The sequence below is a fragment of the Esox lucius genome, chromosome 24 (assembly GCF_011004845.1).
Source record: "Esox lucius isolate fEsoLuc1 chromosome 24, fEsoLuc1.pri, whole genome shotgun sequence".
Classification (NCBI taxonomy): Eukaryota; Metazoa; Chordata; class Actinopteri; order Esociformes; family Esocidae; genus Esox; species Esox lucius.
In genome coordinates, this window is record NC_047592.1 from 16,864,706 (window position 1) to 16,880,591 (window position 15,886).

Genomic DNA, 15,886 nt, shown 5'->3' on the forward strand with positions numbered 1-15,886 from the left:
GCCGACAGCAGCAGCCACATCTGACTTCGATAAGACTTCACATTCATCTGTTGAGTGCTCAATGTACGCTACATAGTTTCAAGTTGTAGTGTACATTTCAAGTAAGTACACTCTTATAGCCTCACCCTTTAACCACTGCCCGGAACCCGGTCAAACGTCATTGTTCTGAGTCTTTCAGATGAGCGTCTGTTATAATTTTGATCATAAAGTGGGTTCCAAACAGAACCCAGGTCCTAATGGCACCCTATTTCTAAATGTGCCCAGAGGGGTGTCATTTATAGGAAATAGGGAGTCATTTGGGAAGCATGCATGTCAATTTGGAGGAGATAAATTAAAAAAGAGGTCTAGCTGGTAAATTTTTTGTGCCCTCCACATCTCAATTCACACATTTGAACAAGGAAGCGGGGTTGTCAAAACAGTGAGAAGTCCTTAGATATTTCAGCAGTCGGTCTCATTGTAACCCAACATCTGACACGTCAACATATTTTCACAAACTGCTATGCTGGATGTTTGTGCAACAGACATATGGCATAGTCTAACATCTATAGACTTCTTCTCACTGTGCATGAAATCCTCACTCACTCAATTTAAACATAGAGAATTGATAGTATGAATGTAATACGTGTTTCCACTGCTTGCCATGTGATAGAATATTTCCTCCACGTCATTTTCATTCAGACACATTTCATGCAGAAAACAGCTTGTTTTTTTTTTCTAACAAATAAACACACATGTTTATATATATATATATATATGTTCAGCAAAAAAAAAAAAGTTCATTTCAAATTGTATATATATATATATATATATATATTTTTTTTTTTTTGTTGTTTTTCAATAATTTTTCCAGGGCAGGCACCGTACGTATATACGCACACACCAGGTACAGAGGCATGCCACACTCTTGCATTGCTGTTGCATTCTACGGTTGGCAGGCTTGATGTCATCCAGGCAGTACTGCGCTGTGCTGTGGTGAGTGGCCTCTTCTCCCACCCCCACCCTACGACGACACACAGTCAACACATGTGTCCTCCAGAGCAGCAGGGAGCGACCACACTGCTTTAATGACATCACAATAGGGAGGTTTTTTTTGGGGGGTGAGGCGGAGGGGGGGGGGGGGGGGGGGGTTACAAGCTCAAATGTTATAAATGCTGCGTATCAAGACTCTATGGCACATGCAGAGATGGGGTGGGGCGCGGGTTGGGGTGCGGGGGATCCGGCCCAGGGTTGCAGACAGATTTATGAATGGGAGGTCAGGGGTCGGAAGAGGGAGTGGAGGTCAAGGCAAGAAGGATCAGTGCGATTCATGATATCTTTTTTGTCTCAACCTTTTTTTTGTGACCTCCGTTGTCTATGATTTTTTTTTCCTTTGCATTTTATTTGTTAATCTTTGTACAAGTATTGACGCGAATTAATCGGCTCCTAGAGGTTATGTCTCTCCCTCTGCTGGTTGTGACCATGGTAGGGGGGATGGAGATGGAGAGAGTGGTTATCGTCATGACTGAGAGGGAGGGGGGCGTCTTTTGGGTGCGTCAGCTACATAACGTATATATAGTATTCCAACTGTATACACATCAACACCGAAGGATATAAATATACCTGCGTACTGGATATAGTATTCCAACTGTATCACACAGTAACACGTACACAGGAGATTAATATACCTGTAGTATTGCGTTTAAATTCAAATTGAAAAACGTGTGCTCGAAAACATTTTGTTAAGTCAGCCACATGTACCGTAAGACCACCATGTTTATAATAATGTATTAGGCCTACCCAAGTAGTGTTGGCCCATGAACTGAAGGAAACGTATATTAGATTGTGGTTACAATGTAGCGGTATCCATAGGACTACAAAGTAGCAATGAGGTTATTTAAAAACTCTTGAATCTCTTTTCAGTAAAATACCCAAACATAATCAAAATGTTATTATTTAGTTTCATTATATTAGTAAACAATAAATGCAAATAAAAATCTATGCTGACTTAGGTTAGATTTACTCTTTAGGAAAAAACATGATCAATTAGTAATATATTCAATAACTAGTTATCACCCTTCATGGGGACCCCTGGCCTAAACAACCCTCACATCTCCCCAACCAATCAGGGACCCTCACCAAAGTTCCCATGCAGTTGGAATGGAATTATAGAATCAGAATCCATTGTCATTCTATACAATCCATTCTGAGTGTTCTGAGAGAGAACAAGAGAGCATGACCAAAGATGGCGGAGATTGTGAGAGAAGAAGGCTTTCAGAAAGCAGGGTTTAAAAAACAGAAAAGGCTCCGGCTGTGTCCCAAATGGCACCCTATTCCCTACACTGCACCACTATAGACCCATAAGCCTTGGTTCAAAGTAGTGCACAATATAGAAAATAGCGCACCATTTTGGAACAGAAGCTGTGTGTTTGTTTCCTGCCTATGCAGGATCCACAGTGTGGATTCCACATTACCCGTCCTGTTCCTCATGTCCTTCCACAGGCCTGGTACAGTGCACTGGAATAAATGCCGCTTGCTGTGCTTCAATATTGACTGTGCTGAAGTGGCTGGAGAAATGCCAGCCTACTTGGTCTTTTTGTCTAGTTCTAATGGGCACACACATTGTTGTGGAATGAAGAGGGCATTTAGGTGGGCTGATGACAGACCAGATGCAGTTGAGAAACGATTCAGATAGAAACAGCACATATAGAGTGGACACAAACATCCGTTTTCCAACGATGTCTGTTCTGCATTATATAGTGTATTTGCATCTGAACATTTCCTAAAACTCCACCCTCCTCGTGAAGCCTCTGATTGGTGTTCTGAAGGTGTTAGGGGTGGCTAGGAGGGGCCTACATGTGATGAATAGTGAGAAGGGGTAAGGTGTTTTCTCATGGTGAAAGAAAAACTGATTACAATCTTATGGTATTAAAAGCAACAGGAGTACTCAGTTGGGGATTTGGGTAGAGATTATGATGTATGTTAGGGAAATCTTTTTGTTTTTTACCACATGACGGGGAGAGAAATAGGCACAAAAATATAAGTATACTTAAAGGGGGTAAAACAGTAAATCCAAAATGTCAAAGAATAATACAAAAACCCATAAAAAGTTAGTGACTTGAGAAGAATGAATAGAAATAGTAGTGGTAAGTAGTAAGAAGAAACTAATGATACAAAATAAATAAAGATTGATTGAGGACTTGGTCGGGGCTTGTTAGATGAGGGGCTCTGTTTCGAGGAAGAGGAGTTGTCATTGCTCCCTCCCTCTCTTTCTCCATCCCTCTCTCCCTCTCTCTCATCCCTCACTCCTCGCGGAGCTGCAGGCGGTAGCGCTGGTAGCGGATCTGGAAGAAGAGCCTCTCGAGCGGTGAGCGGCTCATGCCGGGCAGTGTGTAGTCCTCGCTCCCGCCCGTCCGCCGGAAGCCCAACGACTCGTACAGCTTGTGAGCGGCCATCTTGACGGCAGTGGTTCCCAGGACAACGGCGGCATAGTTGTTGAGCACCGCAAACTCCAACACTCGCCGCCCCAGGACCTTGGCGATGCCCTTGCCACGAAAGCGTGAGTCCACCGACATGCGCCGCAGCTCCACCGTGTTGTCGTCCTCCCGGCCCTGCGCCGCCACGATTCCGACCACCTGACCCTCCAGCACCGCCACCCAGAAACAAGATCCTGGAGGACCGAAAAGCCCAGTTAGTCCCACACACAAATAACACATACAATCAGATACAGGATACACTAACATGACAGACTCTTCATATATAACCCTTTAACACAATTTAACCTAATGTGATCAAGCTGATGAAAAAGACAAAAAAAAGATGGCAACAAAATGTGTTATGACTCTCTTTAATTGACCTCTGGTTGACCCGAGCAATAAGACAACCCACTGAGCATAGGATGTTGAAAGAAGACGTCTTTCAAATCTTCCTGGTTGAAAAGACGTCTTTCAAATTATTTTGCTCAGTGGGAAGAGCCTGCAGGACTGGCCAGCCAACATGTCATTACTCACCACAGACCAAAGAGCCTCAGGCTGAGGGGATCAAATGGACAGTGGACCCTCACCCAACCATCCCTCCAATGAAGCCAGAACAACCATCATTTGAGACGCAATCCGTGATCTCTCCTGTCTGTTCAATCAATGGCCACTGTAATGAATTGTGATGGCGCCGTTGAAATGCCATGTTGGGACTTGAACCCGGCACCACTGCACATATGCATTTAGACATCACACGTACTAGTCTGGTGTCAGTTCAGATGACAAGGCAGGTAGCGGTTACATTTCATGGGTTTCAGGTAAATAACAACCGCCTTTGATTAGGTTACAATGGAGAATGTGGGGCTGATGCCTGATCAAAAAATAGACAAAAAGGTTGATTTGTCTTGGAAAATATCATTGCAATGAATCATTAACATTGCCGTCGATTACTATTGCTTCCAACTTCCAGCAAACCTTGTTTCTGTTGAATGTATCAATCTGTGTTTCTGAATGAAAAAACATCTGCTAAATGGCATATATCATTATTCTTAAACACAACGATTCTGCTGTGGATGGAAAGCTTAGCAGCTTTAACCCGGATGACGTGCATGAGACATTAGAGAGAGAAATGAAAAGCAGAGGCCAGTCCTAACTGCTCCATAGCATTATTTACTTCGAGAGATGCCCATAATGAAAAGTACAATCGCAGGCCGAGCTGCCACTCGGCGTCCAGCCGATTAGTCGTACTCAGACAGACAGACAAATACTAATACAAGCACACGAGATCCGTGAAACGTTCATGCAGCATCAACATCACAGAAAGTCACGGGACAAAACCCTGGTCCCACGTTATAAAAGCAGCGGATTTGAATTGGTTATGGCCAACAACCTGCTGTCAGGAAAGTCCACCACGGCTGTGCTTTTCCCTGTGCAGAGCACACTGCTGTCAGGAAAGTCCACCACTGTGCAGAGCACACTGTTGTCAGGAAAGTCCACCACTGTGCAGAGCACACTGCTGTCAGGAAAGTCCACCACTGTGCAGAGCACACTGTTGTCAGGAAAGTCCACCACTGTGCAGAGCACACTGCTGTCAGGAAAGTCCACCACTATGCAGAGCACACTGTTGTCAGCATGTCACTTATGGGCTCTGTCAATGTGACTGAGAAGGTTCCTTGTCTGTCTCTGTTGTGATGAACTCCGTCTGTCAGATTTGGGTAAAAAGTGTCAAAGGATCCAAATCTTCACATTTTGGTGTACAGATGATGTAAGGAACAATTACCTGACTGTATTCTCTTCTTGGAAAATGTTAGTCTCCCTACGTTTATACGATTTGCTAACACCTCCTAGAACTTCATGGGAAAGCATTTTTCTTTCCAATGATAAAAAAAATAAATGTGTGGGGGGGGGGGGGTGTAACAGTTACCAGTGCCAAAAATACCATTAAGTTAATGTCAGCAGTATTCGTGATTGTAGAGCAAAGTGCATTTCTATTCAAATCCCATCTGGCAGATAATATTTACTGACTGCTCAATAAAAAACCTGTCTGTCCCGTCATGGTCAGTGGCACACACACGATCGGACTCTCACACACTGTCACACACCGCTTACGCACTGACGCACGCACACACACACACACACACACACGCACTTTCTGAAAAGCATCACATCACGCGGGTGGTGAAATTATGCTAATGAGTCCAATGTTATGAGGGACTTAAGGGCCCTGTGGGATTCACTGGATTACTGTTTGATTGAATGAAACAACTCCAATGTACTGCAAGAGGGTCGCAGTGGCCACGCCCCTGAAGCTAAACCACGCCCCACCATCTGTCTCAGCAGGGCTTGGGCCAACAACCCTGGCCTCACTCTGCTGGTGTGTGACAGTGAGGCACACAAGAATTGGGCGTACCTGTAAAGACAGATCAACGCTACCAACTTGTCACAGTACGTCCGGGGAGCTTTTTCCATTGACAGATGAATCATTGATAATATGTGATTGGATATTACATATCGATCACACTTATTCAGTATGATTCCCTTAAGCTGCGTCTGACAAAGTTTAGAGCATAAGGCATTCATGTTACTCATTCCAAATGGCACCATATTCCCGATATAGTGCACAACTTTTAACTAGAGCCCAGCGGGGAGCAATTTGGGACTTAGATATGAGCAACGATATTAAGCCGTAAGCTGCTGGTTCCGTGGCGCTGTGCTGTATCTGCAGTGACGGACGTTATTGTGATGAAATTGAACAGAAGAAGCTGCTCATCAAACTTAATACCTCTAGAGGTTGAAAGTTACATTAGAGGGGGTAGATCGGTAGGACAGGGGTAGACAAAGAGGAGGGAGGAGATAGGAGAGGGAGGACAGGGAGGAGAGGGAAGACAGGGAGGAGAGGGAGGACAGGGAGGAGAGGGAAGACAGGGAGGACAGGGAGGACAGGGAGGAGAGGGGGGACAGGGAGAGAGGGGACAGGGAGGACAGGGAGGAGAGGGGGGACAGGGAGGAGAGGGGGGACAGGGAGGAGAGGGAGGAGAGGGGGGACAGGGAGGACAGGGAGGAGAGGGGGGACAGGGAGAGAGGGGACAGGGAGGACAGGGAGGAGAGGGGGGACAGGGAGGAGAGGGGGGACAGGGAGGAGAGGGAGGAGAGGGGGGACAGGGAGGACAGGGAGGACAGGGAGGAGAGGGGGGACAGGGAGAGAGGGGACAGGGAGGACAGGGAGGAGAGGGGGGACAGGGAGGAGAGGGGGGACAGGGAGGAGAGGGAGGAGAGGGAGGAGAGGGGGGACAGGGAGGACAGGGAGGACAGGGGTAGGAAGGGAGATGGGTTGAAGAGGGGCTGGACCAGGCTGAGGACTGACAGAGTTCTGCTACCTGCCGTTCGTGTGCGTTAGCGGGTAGGAGAAAGGGTTAAATACAGTGGGATGTTACGATCCTTTCAGTTGAAACCTATATGGGTAATTCAGTTAAAAAGCGTTGAGTCTAGACAGCACTAGCTATAACCACAGTGTGTGTGTGTGTGTGTGTGTGTGTGTGCGTGCGCGCGTGCGTGCGTGCGTGCGCGCGCGCATGGGTAAGATTAAACAAAAGCCTGTGCTCAGCCAGTGTTCATCCTCATTACAGATCATCCCTTAAGCATGTTAAGTGTGTGTGTGTTTTGTGATTTGTGATATCTGCAGTGTGAGGCCTCCTTACCACCCTCCCCATCCCCTGGGACCAGAGTGCATGCTGGGAGTATGGATCTGCCTGTCACCTATAGCACACACGTCAGCATTTCCCCCCGATGTCACCACACCCTGACAGCTGTAGCCCGGATGTGTAGACCAGGGGCACGCGTATAAATGCTTACCTATACACATCTGCACACACACGTTCGGCGAGTTGTGAATGACACATGAACGGCAAAAAGGATTCACACTCCGCTTACAGGTCTCAAGACTACGTACAGCTTATAAACCTGTGTCATATGTAATACTTCCATGTCTGTAACAGCTCCACACACACACAGCCTGTCCATGTCTCTGTTACAGCTCCACACACACACAGCCTGTCCATGTCTCTGTTACAGCTCCACACACACAGCCTGTCCATGTCTCTGTTACAGCTCCACACACACACACAGCCTGTCCATGTCTCTGTTACAGCTCCACGCACACACAGCCTGTCCATGTCTCTGTTACAGCTCCACACACACAGCCTGTCCATGTCTCTGTTACAGCTCCACACACACACACAGCCTGTCCATGTCTCTGTTACAGCTCCACACACACAAAGCCTGTCCATGTCTCTGTTACAGCTCCACGCACACACACAGCCTGTCCATGTCTGTTACAGCTCCACACACACACAGCCTGTCCATGTCTCTGTTACAGCTCCACACACACACATCCTGTCCATGTCTCTGATACAGCTCCATTAGTTATGGAATGGGGAAGGACATTGAATCGCTAAATGGGCTGCAGGACTGACCTTTTCTCTTTTGTATAACTGCCCTGTACTGCTCATCGCTCTTAGTTAGGGTGTGTGTGTGTGTTTTAGGTCTTACTAAATGACCAAATGTCCCAAGGAGTATAGTAAAACCAGAAACAATTTGACTCATTGGGACCTTTTGCCGGTCCCCGTGAGGCAAAAGTCAATTTCCAGGTCAGGGTTTAGGTTTAGGGTCAAACTTACAATTTATTTTATAGTTAGAATTGGGGTTTATTTAAGGTCCAGGAGTTGTTGGTTAAGTTTAGGGTTAAGGTTAGGCATTACATCTAGGTAAAGTTTAGGCATAAATGTTACTTTATTGAAGTTAAGGTTAGGGTTAGATTACGGTTAGGTTAAGGTTAGGGTAAAGGTTAGGTTTAGGGTTAGGGTGCATGCAATTTCTATTTTCTGGTCCCCATGAGGGTAGCTGTACAAACTTGTGTGTGTGTGTGATGGGGTATGTGAATGTGATTGAAAGTGAGTGTTTGCGCCCACACAGCCTCCCCTCTACCTTTAAAAGCATTACTACTGTGGGATGATGTTTGTAAACATCCGGGATGATGTCCCTTAACCTGGGAGATGATGTGTGTAAACCTCTGGGATGATGTGGCGTAAGGCAAAGTGCTATTATGCGAGTAGCACTAACTTACTGGAAAGGGTCAGACCACATTACTGGTCATCCCATAAAGATCAGACCGCAGGATTGGTCACCTGGGAGTGACTAACCATAGATACAATACTGTTGTTAAGGTCTCACTCAGCCTCTATTGTGGGTCCATATGGGTCTTAACGGTAATTCATTGAAAATATTTTTGTGATCCTGACGTGTTTTCTGGGGTGTGTCGTTGTACAATGAATAAGACCCTGTGATGTGAGTTGGGAATAAACCTCCGCAATTACAACTTCCATACCGGAGACTCCTCTCAGGAACAAACGTAAAGGATGTGCCGAAGCAGAGATGAAACAATCCCACTCCTTCGCGCTCATTTATCCGTCTCTCTCTCTCTATCCTTTTTTTCTCTCTCGGCCTTTCCCTCTGCCTGTCTTTCAGTCTCTCACTTTCTTCCAGGAGACGAATAACCAGCTCTCCGTGGCTACTGTTACATCCTCAACAAGGGCATGAGGATGAGAGAAAAAGGAGCAGAAAGATGGGAGCCACTTCATCTACTGTGCGTAAGTGGCTCCATCAGTTGCAGGAGCCAGAGAGTTCCCAGGGGAGACCCCTTTTGTCTGTACACTCTGCAAAAAAAAAACTATCACACACTGCACGCACAAAGGTGCACACCCACTCAAATATAACCCAGCTGTATAAAAAAGCCCAGATCTGTATGCGACACTTCCAGTTTTCTACCTCCCATTCACCCTCTTCCTCTCCGCCTCTCTCTCCTCTTGTGTGTCTTTCAGCTGATCTATAATAAGACGCGATAGGTGACTAGGGAGTGATAGCGCTGGTTTGTCTGCACCCGCTAACCCACCCTGAAACGAGTCACATCCCCTTTATTAACGGGGACGGGAGCAGGGGCAGAGGGACAGCTAGGCTGGGGCCCGAGTTCCCGTAGGCTTCTCTGTCTAGACAGAACCCTGGGCCTGACCCTGGGCTGACTCGGGTGTGAGGACAACATCCTGTCTAGTCTGTGGAGTAACCTTCAGTCCATCTACCCATCCGTGTATCCACACTAGATAACCATGGGGTGGAAAGCACGGTTCAATTCAAAATAGCGTACTATCCCCTGCTTAGTACACTTCTATTGACGGGAGAAATATGCATTATGCAGGAGACACTGCGTCAACTGGGACAAAGCTTCATCACGTTGAAGTTGCCTGAGGGTGAAAGTGCTTCGTTTAGGCTTGTGACTATTCACGGCCCTCACTACGTCTTGTATAACCGTCTTTGAGACCTTGTGTATTCATAGTGTGTGTTGGGTGCAGACTGCAGCTCACGTAACGTATAAGGTTGCTTGATTAATTATGAGTCTACTTTTATTGATTTGTTGATAGGACCTACGGGATTTCAGGAAGAACTCACTTTTGTTGTTAAATTCACTATCCAATGTATCCAAATTTCTATGATAAAGTATAACATTTAATTATTTACAATATGATGTCAATGGTAGTTGACATCCACAGAGTTGGGGAGTAACGGATTACAATTAATCCATTACATGTAACGGATGACAAAAAAAAACTGTAACTGTAATCCGTTACATTACCAACAACAATATTGTAACCAGATTACAGATACTTTTGAAATGTATGATTACTTTTGGATTACTTCAATTGAAAAAGAATAATTATGACACTTAGTATGTTTGAGTTTATTCTTAAATTTTTTTTAAACATAGTTATTTGAACCAAAATAATTGTGCAAAATGTGTTCGCTCCCATAACCAGATTAGGGACGGAAGAAGCGATAGTTAAATGTTCTCAGTTTTGGTTGGTTGAATGGCTGGTAAAAAACAGAGTATATATACGATAATATTAGCTGAGCCATATAAAATGTTATTTAGTTATCTACTCTACGGATCTTTCTCAGAACAATGACATGCGATAGGCCTACCTGGGGTTATATCTTTTTCAGGTTTCAAGGTTTATTTGTCAAATGCACCGAACAACACAGCTATTGCTGATGTAATTTACTTTAAACTAAGAGTGCAGGTTTGTAATCACAGTTTATTTATTTACGTTTTGAAAAACCATCCCTGGTGGCCATAATAATCTCAGGTTACGTTCACATGGGTAAATTCTATGCGGGTGTACACGATTGCAAACGTTGGTTGGGGAGTATAACATCAGACTACTGCAGATTACATTTGATATCCGTAGTGAAAAGCTACGGATATCATCATTTTATATACAACAATGTCAATCCCATTTTCAAGTAATTGACATTTATTTTTACATTAAAACAATGTTTTAATCTAAATGTTTTGAAGCAATGTTTTGAAGCAATTCATTATGAAAGTTATATAAAAGTAATCAGATTACAATACTGATTTTGAGTAATACAAAAGTTACATTACTGATTACAAAGGTTGACAGGTAACTTGTAACTGTAACGGATTACATTTAAAAAGTAACCTACCCAAACCTGGCCGTCCAAAAGAACTAAGTGACATGAAAATATATTAGTTTGAGTTTACCGCATATTGGCCAGCTCATCTTCCGCGGGAGAATGACATCCTCTTGTATGAAAAAATTATTACAGAAAATGTGCTTTTAAAATGTATGCTTTCACTGAACAGTTAAGTATCTTTAGTTTCAGTCATCCATGGCCAAAACAAGTTAAATCACAATAAACAGAATTGAACAGCACTGCTCTAGTTAAACCACTACCCCAAAGCCCATTTTGTTTCTGGTATGTCCTATGCACACACACACACACACACACACACACACACACACACACACACACACACATAGCGATGCACTAATGAGCTGAACAGTAGACTGACTGGTGTAACCGCTGGGCTGTAGTGATTGTGGGACTTGTAAACACACGCACGCACAAACACACTGAAGTGTCCCTGACCAGTACACACGAAGCACATGAACGTGTTGCTGCTAGTTGGCTCAAATTTGTGTCAATCCCCAGTGAATGGCCCTCTATTACAACACTGTATGACTCATTGACTACTGACACACACAGGCAGGAAGACAGGTATTATGGGTATTACAAATAGGCCTGCATGGGTTAATCCCATTAACATCCTGTAAGGACACACATTTACACACACAAGCCGAGGCCTGGACCCTGTTACGTGAGCACTGAGCAGCCACTGTTTGTCTACACACACAAAAATGGAGGTGCGAAACTAGGACAGTCCTGTACTTACAGGTACACTTTTGAAGAATGTTCCCTCAAAGGTACAATTTTGGTCTTTATGGGGACAGAATAGCCCCTTTTGACTAACAGAAATGGTAAAGAGTGAATTAAAACAAAAGAAATAACAAATGCATACCATTTCATCCCCAGTGGGCAGGGGCTACATGGGACCCTGCAGCACTGAAAACGCGTGTAGGTCATTTGCTGGTACAATTTGATAAGGTACAAAAATGGACTGGCACTAAAGGGTGCACAATAGTCTCTCAAAAAGGTACCCCCCCCCCCCCCCTAGTGAAAAGCATTTGTACCCTTGTAAGTACACACCGGTACTTGTATTTCTGAGTGTGTATTGTGCCAGGACTGTGATCCTGACCACTGCCCAGGTGTTTAACCCTTCCATCGTCCGCCCATCAATCCTCCCTCCCTCTTTTTCCGCAGGCCTGCCGGTTGTGTTTGCCTGTCGGTAATCGTTACCATTGTTCAAGGGCAGGAATTACAGCCCGGCAGGGAGAACACACGTCAGCATGGTGACTCTGTGTCACTGTGGATGGACCGAGAAACTGAGGCCAACACACACAATGACAGAGAGGGGGGGGGGGGGTTGGAATCAATGACGGGTTTAACAGGCACCTGTCCTTTTGAATCTGGACCAACGTGGGCCAACTCATCACGAGATGTGAGGTGAAGGTGGATGGAAATGCGAGGGTTTGGGAGGGTGAGGCAAAAGAGAGAGACAGAAAGAAAAACAGAGATTCCTTTTGATTATAGCCTTATGATTTGATGGGGAACAGGGAGGAATTTTGGTCACGACTCACTCTTCATCGGAAAACCGGTGGAGGTGTTTTCGAGAGCGATTGATTATTCCTAATTCAACACCGGAGTTAGGGACTTGGCTCGACTGAGCCTTGGCTGAAACAGACTGGAGGCACAGCTGAAACAGACTGGAGACACAGCTGAAACAGACTGGAGGTACAGCTGAAACAGACTGGAGGTACAGCTGAAACAGACTGGAGGTACAGCTGAAACAGACTGGAGGTACAGCTGAAACAGACTGGAGGCACAGCTGAAACAGACTGGAGGTACAGTTGAAACAGACTGGAGGTACAGCTGAAACAGACTGGAGGTACAGCTGAAACAGACTGGAGGTACAGCTGAAACAGACTGGAGGTACAGCTGCGGAAAGTGTTTCTGCAGTTTCCTCCTCACAATCAATATGGCCCAGCAGCGCGGCGGTCCTTGCCTTTCTAGATGGACGGAGCGAGTCGCTTCACATGCAGTCAGACAGACTGAATGGGTCTTAAAAACACACTCCTCCTAGATCTGACCCTAGTCCAATCAAAGTGCACTACTTTTCACCAGGCAGAGTGACTCTTCACATGCAGGAGGCGCGTGAAGCCTAAGCTTTGACACTGAGACTCTTTACTCAGGGAGTGTGTTCATCAGAGAGTGAGCGTTACTCATAGGGTGTGCGTGTGTGTTAGTCGTGGAGTATGTGTTAGTTTGAGGAGTGTGTTTCTCAATGTCTCATGTTAGTCAGTGAATGTTTAACTCTGGACAGTGTGTGTTAGTCTGGGATATGTTTTGCGTCCCATCCTATTTTTAAATCCCATAATTCAGTAAATACAACATAGGCTGAAGTCAAATTTTGGTTGGACCTTGACGTCTAAGTGAATGTTATGTTTAATATAATAAATACGGCATCGTTTTCTGTGTCGGTTAAGTAGGCTGTCTTACCTGCAGGTTTCATGTAATACTCTTCTATGTCCGCCATGTCCGTGTGGAGCGCGCAATCCAGATAGTTGTGGATAACTTTGCTGCTGTAGTAGTAGCGCGCACCCATAAGAATGAATGGCACACAGCAGGTCAATGCGAAGGATTTGGTCACAACAAAGCACGTTACTATGGAGATAAGGAAGAAAAATAAACGATACCTGTCAGAAAAGAGAATCAAATGTTGGATTTTGGCGGAAATCTCTCCCTCTCACACACACAAATGTAACCAAACAGTAGCATTTCAAAAATAAGATCAGTATCTTTGTTGAGTCTATGTATCTTTAATGGATGCAAATGTTTGTACAGGCTTAGGCTATAATTGGAGCTTGACTTTTGCTCACCGCAGCTGATCAGGACCAGCAGTAGCCTATGTTCTACTGCGTGCGTCCCTGTTCTTGTAGAATATTAACTCAAAATTATAATGGAGCTAGTCAAAGTATAAAAAAAAGTATTGGAAAAAAAAAACAGTATTGCCATCCAAAAAAGTAGACTACAGGCACCTATTTTAATCTAAGTCAGAGACCAATAAAATATCCTACACAGCCTATTTATCATCTATGGTCCATTTACACAGTCTGGGATTTTAAGAATAACCTATTTCTCTGAACCAGCCGCACGGTGGTGCCAGAGAGGAACCCATCATAGACAGGTTGTGAAGCAGCATTGCATGTTATTATGCTGTCATGAACTCCATTGCACATGGCGTGCTTACTGTCAACATTGGCACTACATTTCTAGTGACGTGGTTTTAAATTAAACGTTCTATTCATATTATACAGGCCTACTAATTTTCAGACAATGTAATGTCAACAGTGACGAGGCTTTTGAGGAGGCTTGTTGTTCTTTATGGCCACTTACCATGGTAGGCTACAGATAAAAGCATGAGGTGTACACACGTCTTGTGTCAGAGGATGTCGGCTACATTTTAATGACATTCGTGATGATTTTGCAATTAAACACAGACGATGGATTGTATTCGTCTTTTGGTGCATAATTCCATTAATTCACATGCACATAGACAGTGCGCAAGCTACTGCATCTGACCATATGGGTCATATGTGTGACAAAACGACAGTTCTAAATTTCATGAAGAACATGGTGAAATCATCGAATTATAAATAATGTCAACATGCACATGGCCTGGTGGTGGTGCATAAGCGCGTCGCGTGCACGCACAGTAAGGTGAGTGTGTGGATGTGTGTGTAGCACACGATGATGATGAAGGAAAGTGGTGCCGAGGTGCGATTGTTTCACGCACGCGCACACAGTGAGCCAATCCCGATATTCTATTCATTCATTCATTCATTCATGCATCCAAACCAACCGGCATCGTAGCCCTGTATACACATCAGGCCCACCCGCAGCTACATACATGCACCATGCGTTCTAGCCATGCCTTTGTGTTGCAGTTTAATGCGGTGCTGTAGCACATGAGCTACATGCCGGTATCGAGGAAAAAGGGGCAAGGAATTATCAGTTAACACAGGTCGATGCTCAAACATACGGACTTTCCTGTATTTCAACTCACTTCTATAACTTAAAAAAAACAAAAAAAAAAACATTTGATAACAATTGGTTTTCATGTGTAAGTAGCCTATGGGTGGATTATTCATCAATCATGTATTTTACAACAACAAATTGCAGGTTGCTTACATGGGTGAAATGAAAAATAAAACGTTTTTCAATGCGAAGTGGCAACTTTCATCGAAATTCACTCCATAATTCGTAATATACGGGGAATCGGGTCACTTACGTGTCAGAAGAGCATACAAAAATTGAGTTTGAGTTTGCTGTAATATGCCCCTGAATGCCGTGTTGGGTATTCTTTCCATGATCCCCTCATAAAAGATGCGGCGCACTTCCACATGGTCCGTGCGCTCAAACTCTCGGATAAAAACCTTATCTTTCCGCACATAATTTTCCTCGAGAGGATTCGGTGCTGGTGTGGAAGAAGTCCACATTTGCGAGGAGGAAACGATAATAGAATCTTTTTTGGTCCCTTGTATGGCATCATGTTCATCCGCAACAATTTTAGTCTCGCAAACCATTTTTGGAGACGAACAATGCATGCAACTGGCCTCAAAAAGAACCTCGGAAAGAATAGAAATGGGATATGATGCGCTTATAAATATGAAAAGAAAAAATACGGGGAGTGTTTCTGCTGCAACCCTGAGCGTTTCTGCACGACCAAGTGTTGCAGACAGACACTTAGCCTATTTATAATAGCCGTGGCCGAGGCATTCAGATTCAGGGGCCAGGGCGGTGGTCCACATAGCGCGCACATTGGCTGAGCCGCTACGCTATTCGATTCTGATAGGCAGATATAGACAACAGAAACACCCGGTCGAATTATTTTTTAAACCTCT

The 15,886-nt window shown here is 44.6% G+C and overlaps 1 protein-coding gene across 2 annotated transcripts; it reads right to left on the reverse strand.

Annotated features, from left to right (window-relative positions):
• Positions 1 to 1,123: 1,123 nt before the first annotated feature.
• nat8l (N-acetyltransferase 8-like) lies at positions 1,124 to 15,720 on the reverse strand. Of its 2 annotated transcripts, none has more exons than XM_010887679.5 (3): positions 15,274 to 15,720; positions 13,482 to 13,646; positions 1,124 to 3,646 (listed from the first exon to the last, which is right to left on the reverse strand). In XM_010887679.5, the coding sequence occupies exons 1-3, from the start codon at positions 15,587 to 15,589 to the stop codon at positions 3,279 to 3,281; spliced, it is 849 nt and encodes a 282-aa protein (XP_010885981.1). In that variant the 5' UTR covers positions 15,590 to 15,720; the 3' UTR covers positions 1,124 to 3,278. The 2 variants fall into 2 exon arrangements, with proteins under 2 accessions (XP_010885981.1, XP_019899023.1); XM_020043464.3 differs by having other exon boundaries at positions 13,482 to 13,678; positions 15,274 to 15,351.
• Between the last annotated feature and the right edge of the window lie 166 nt (positions 15,721 to 15,886).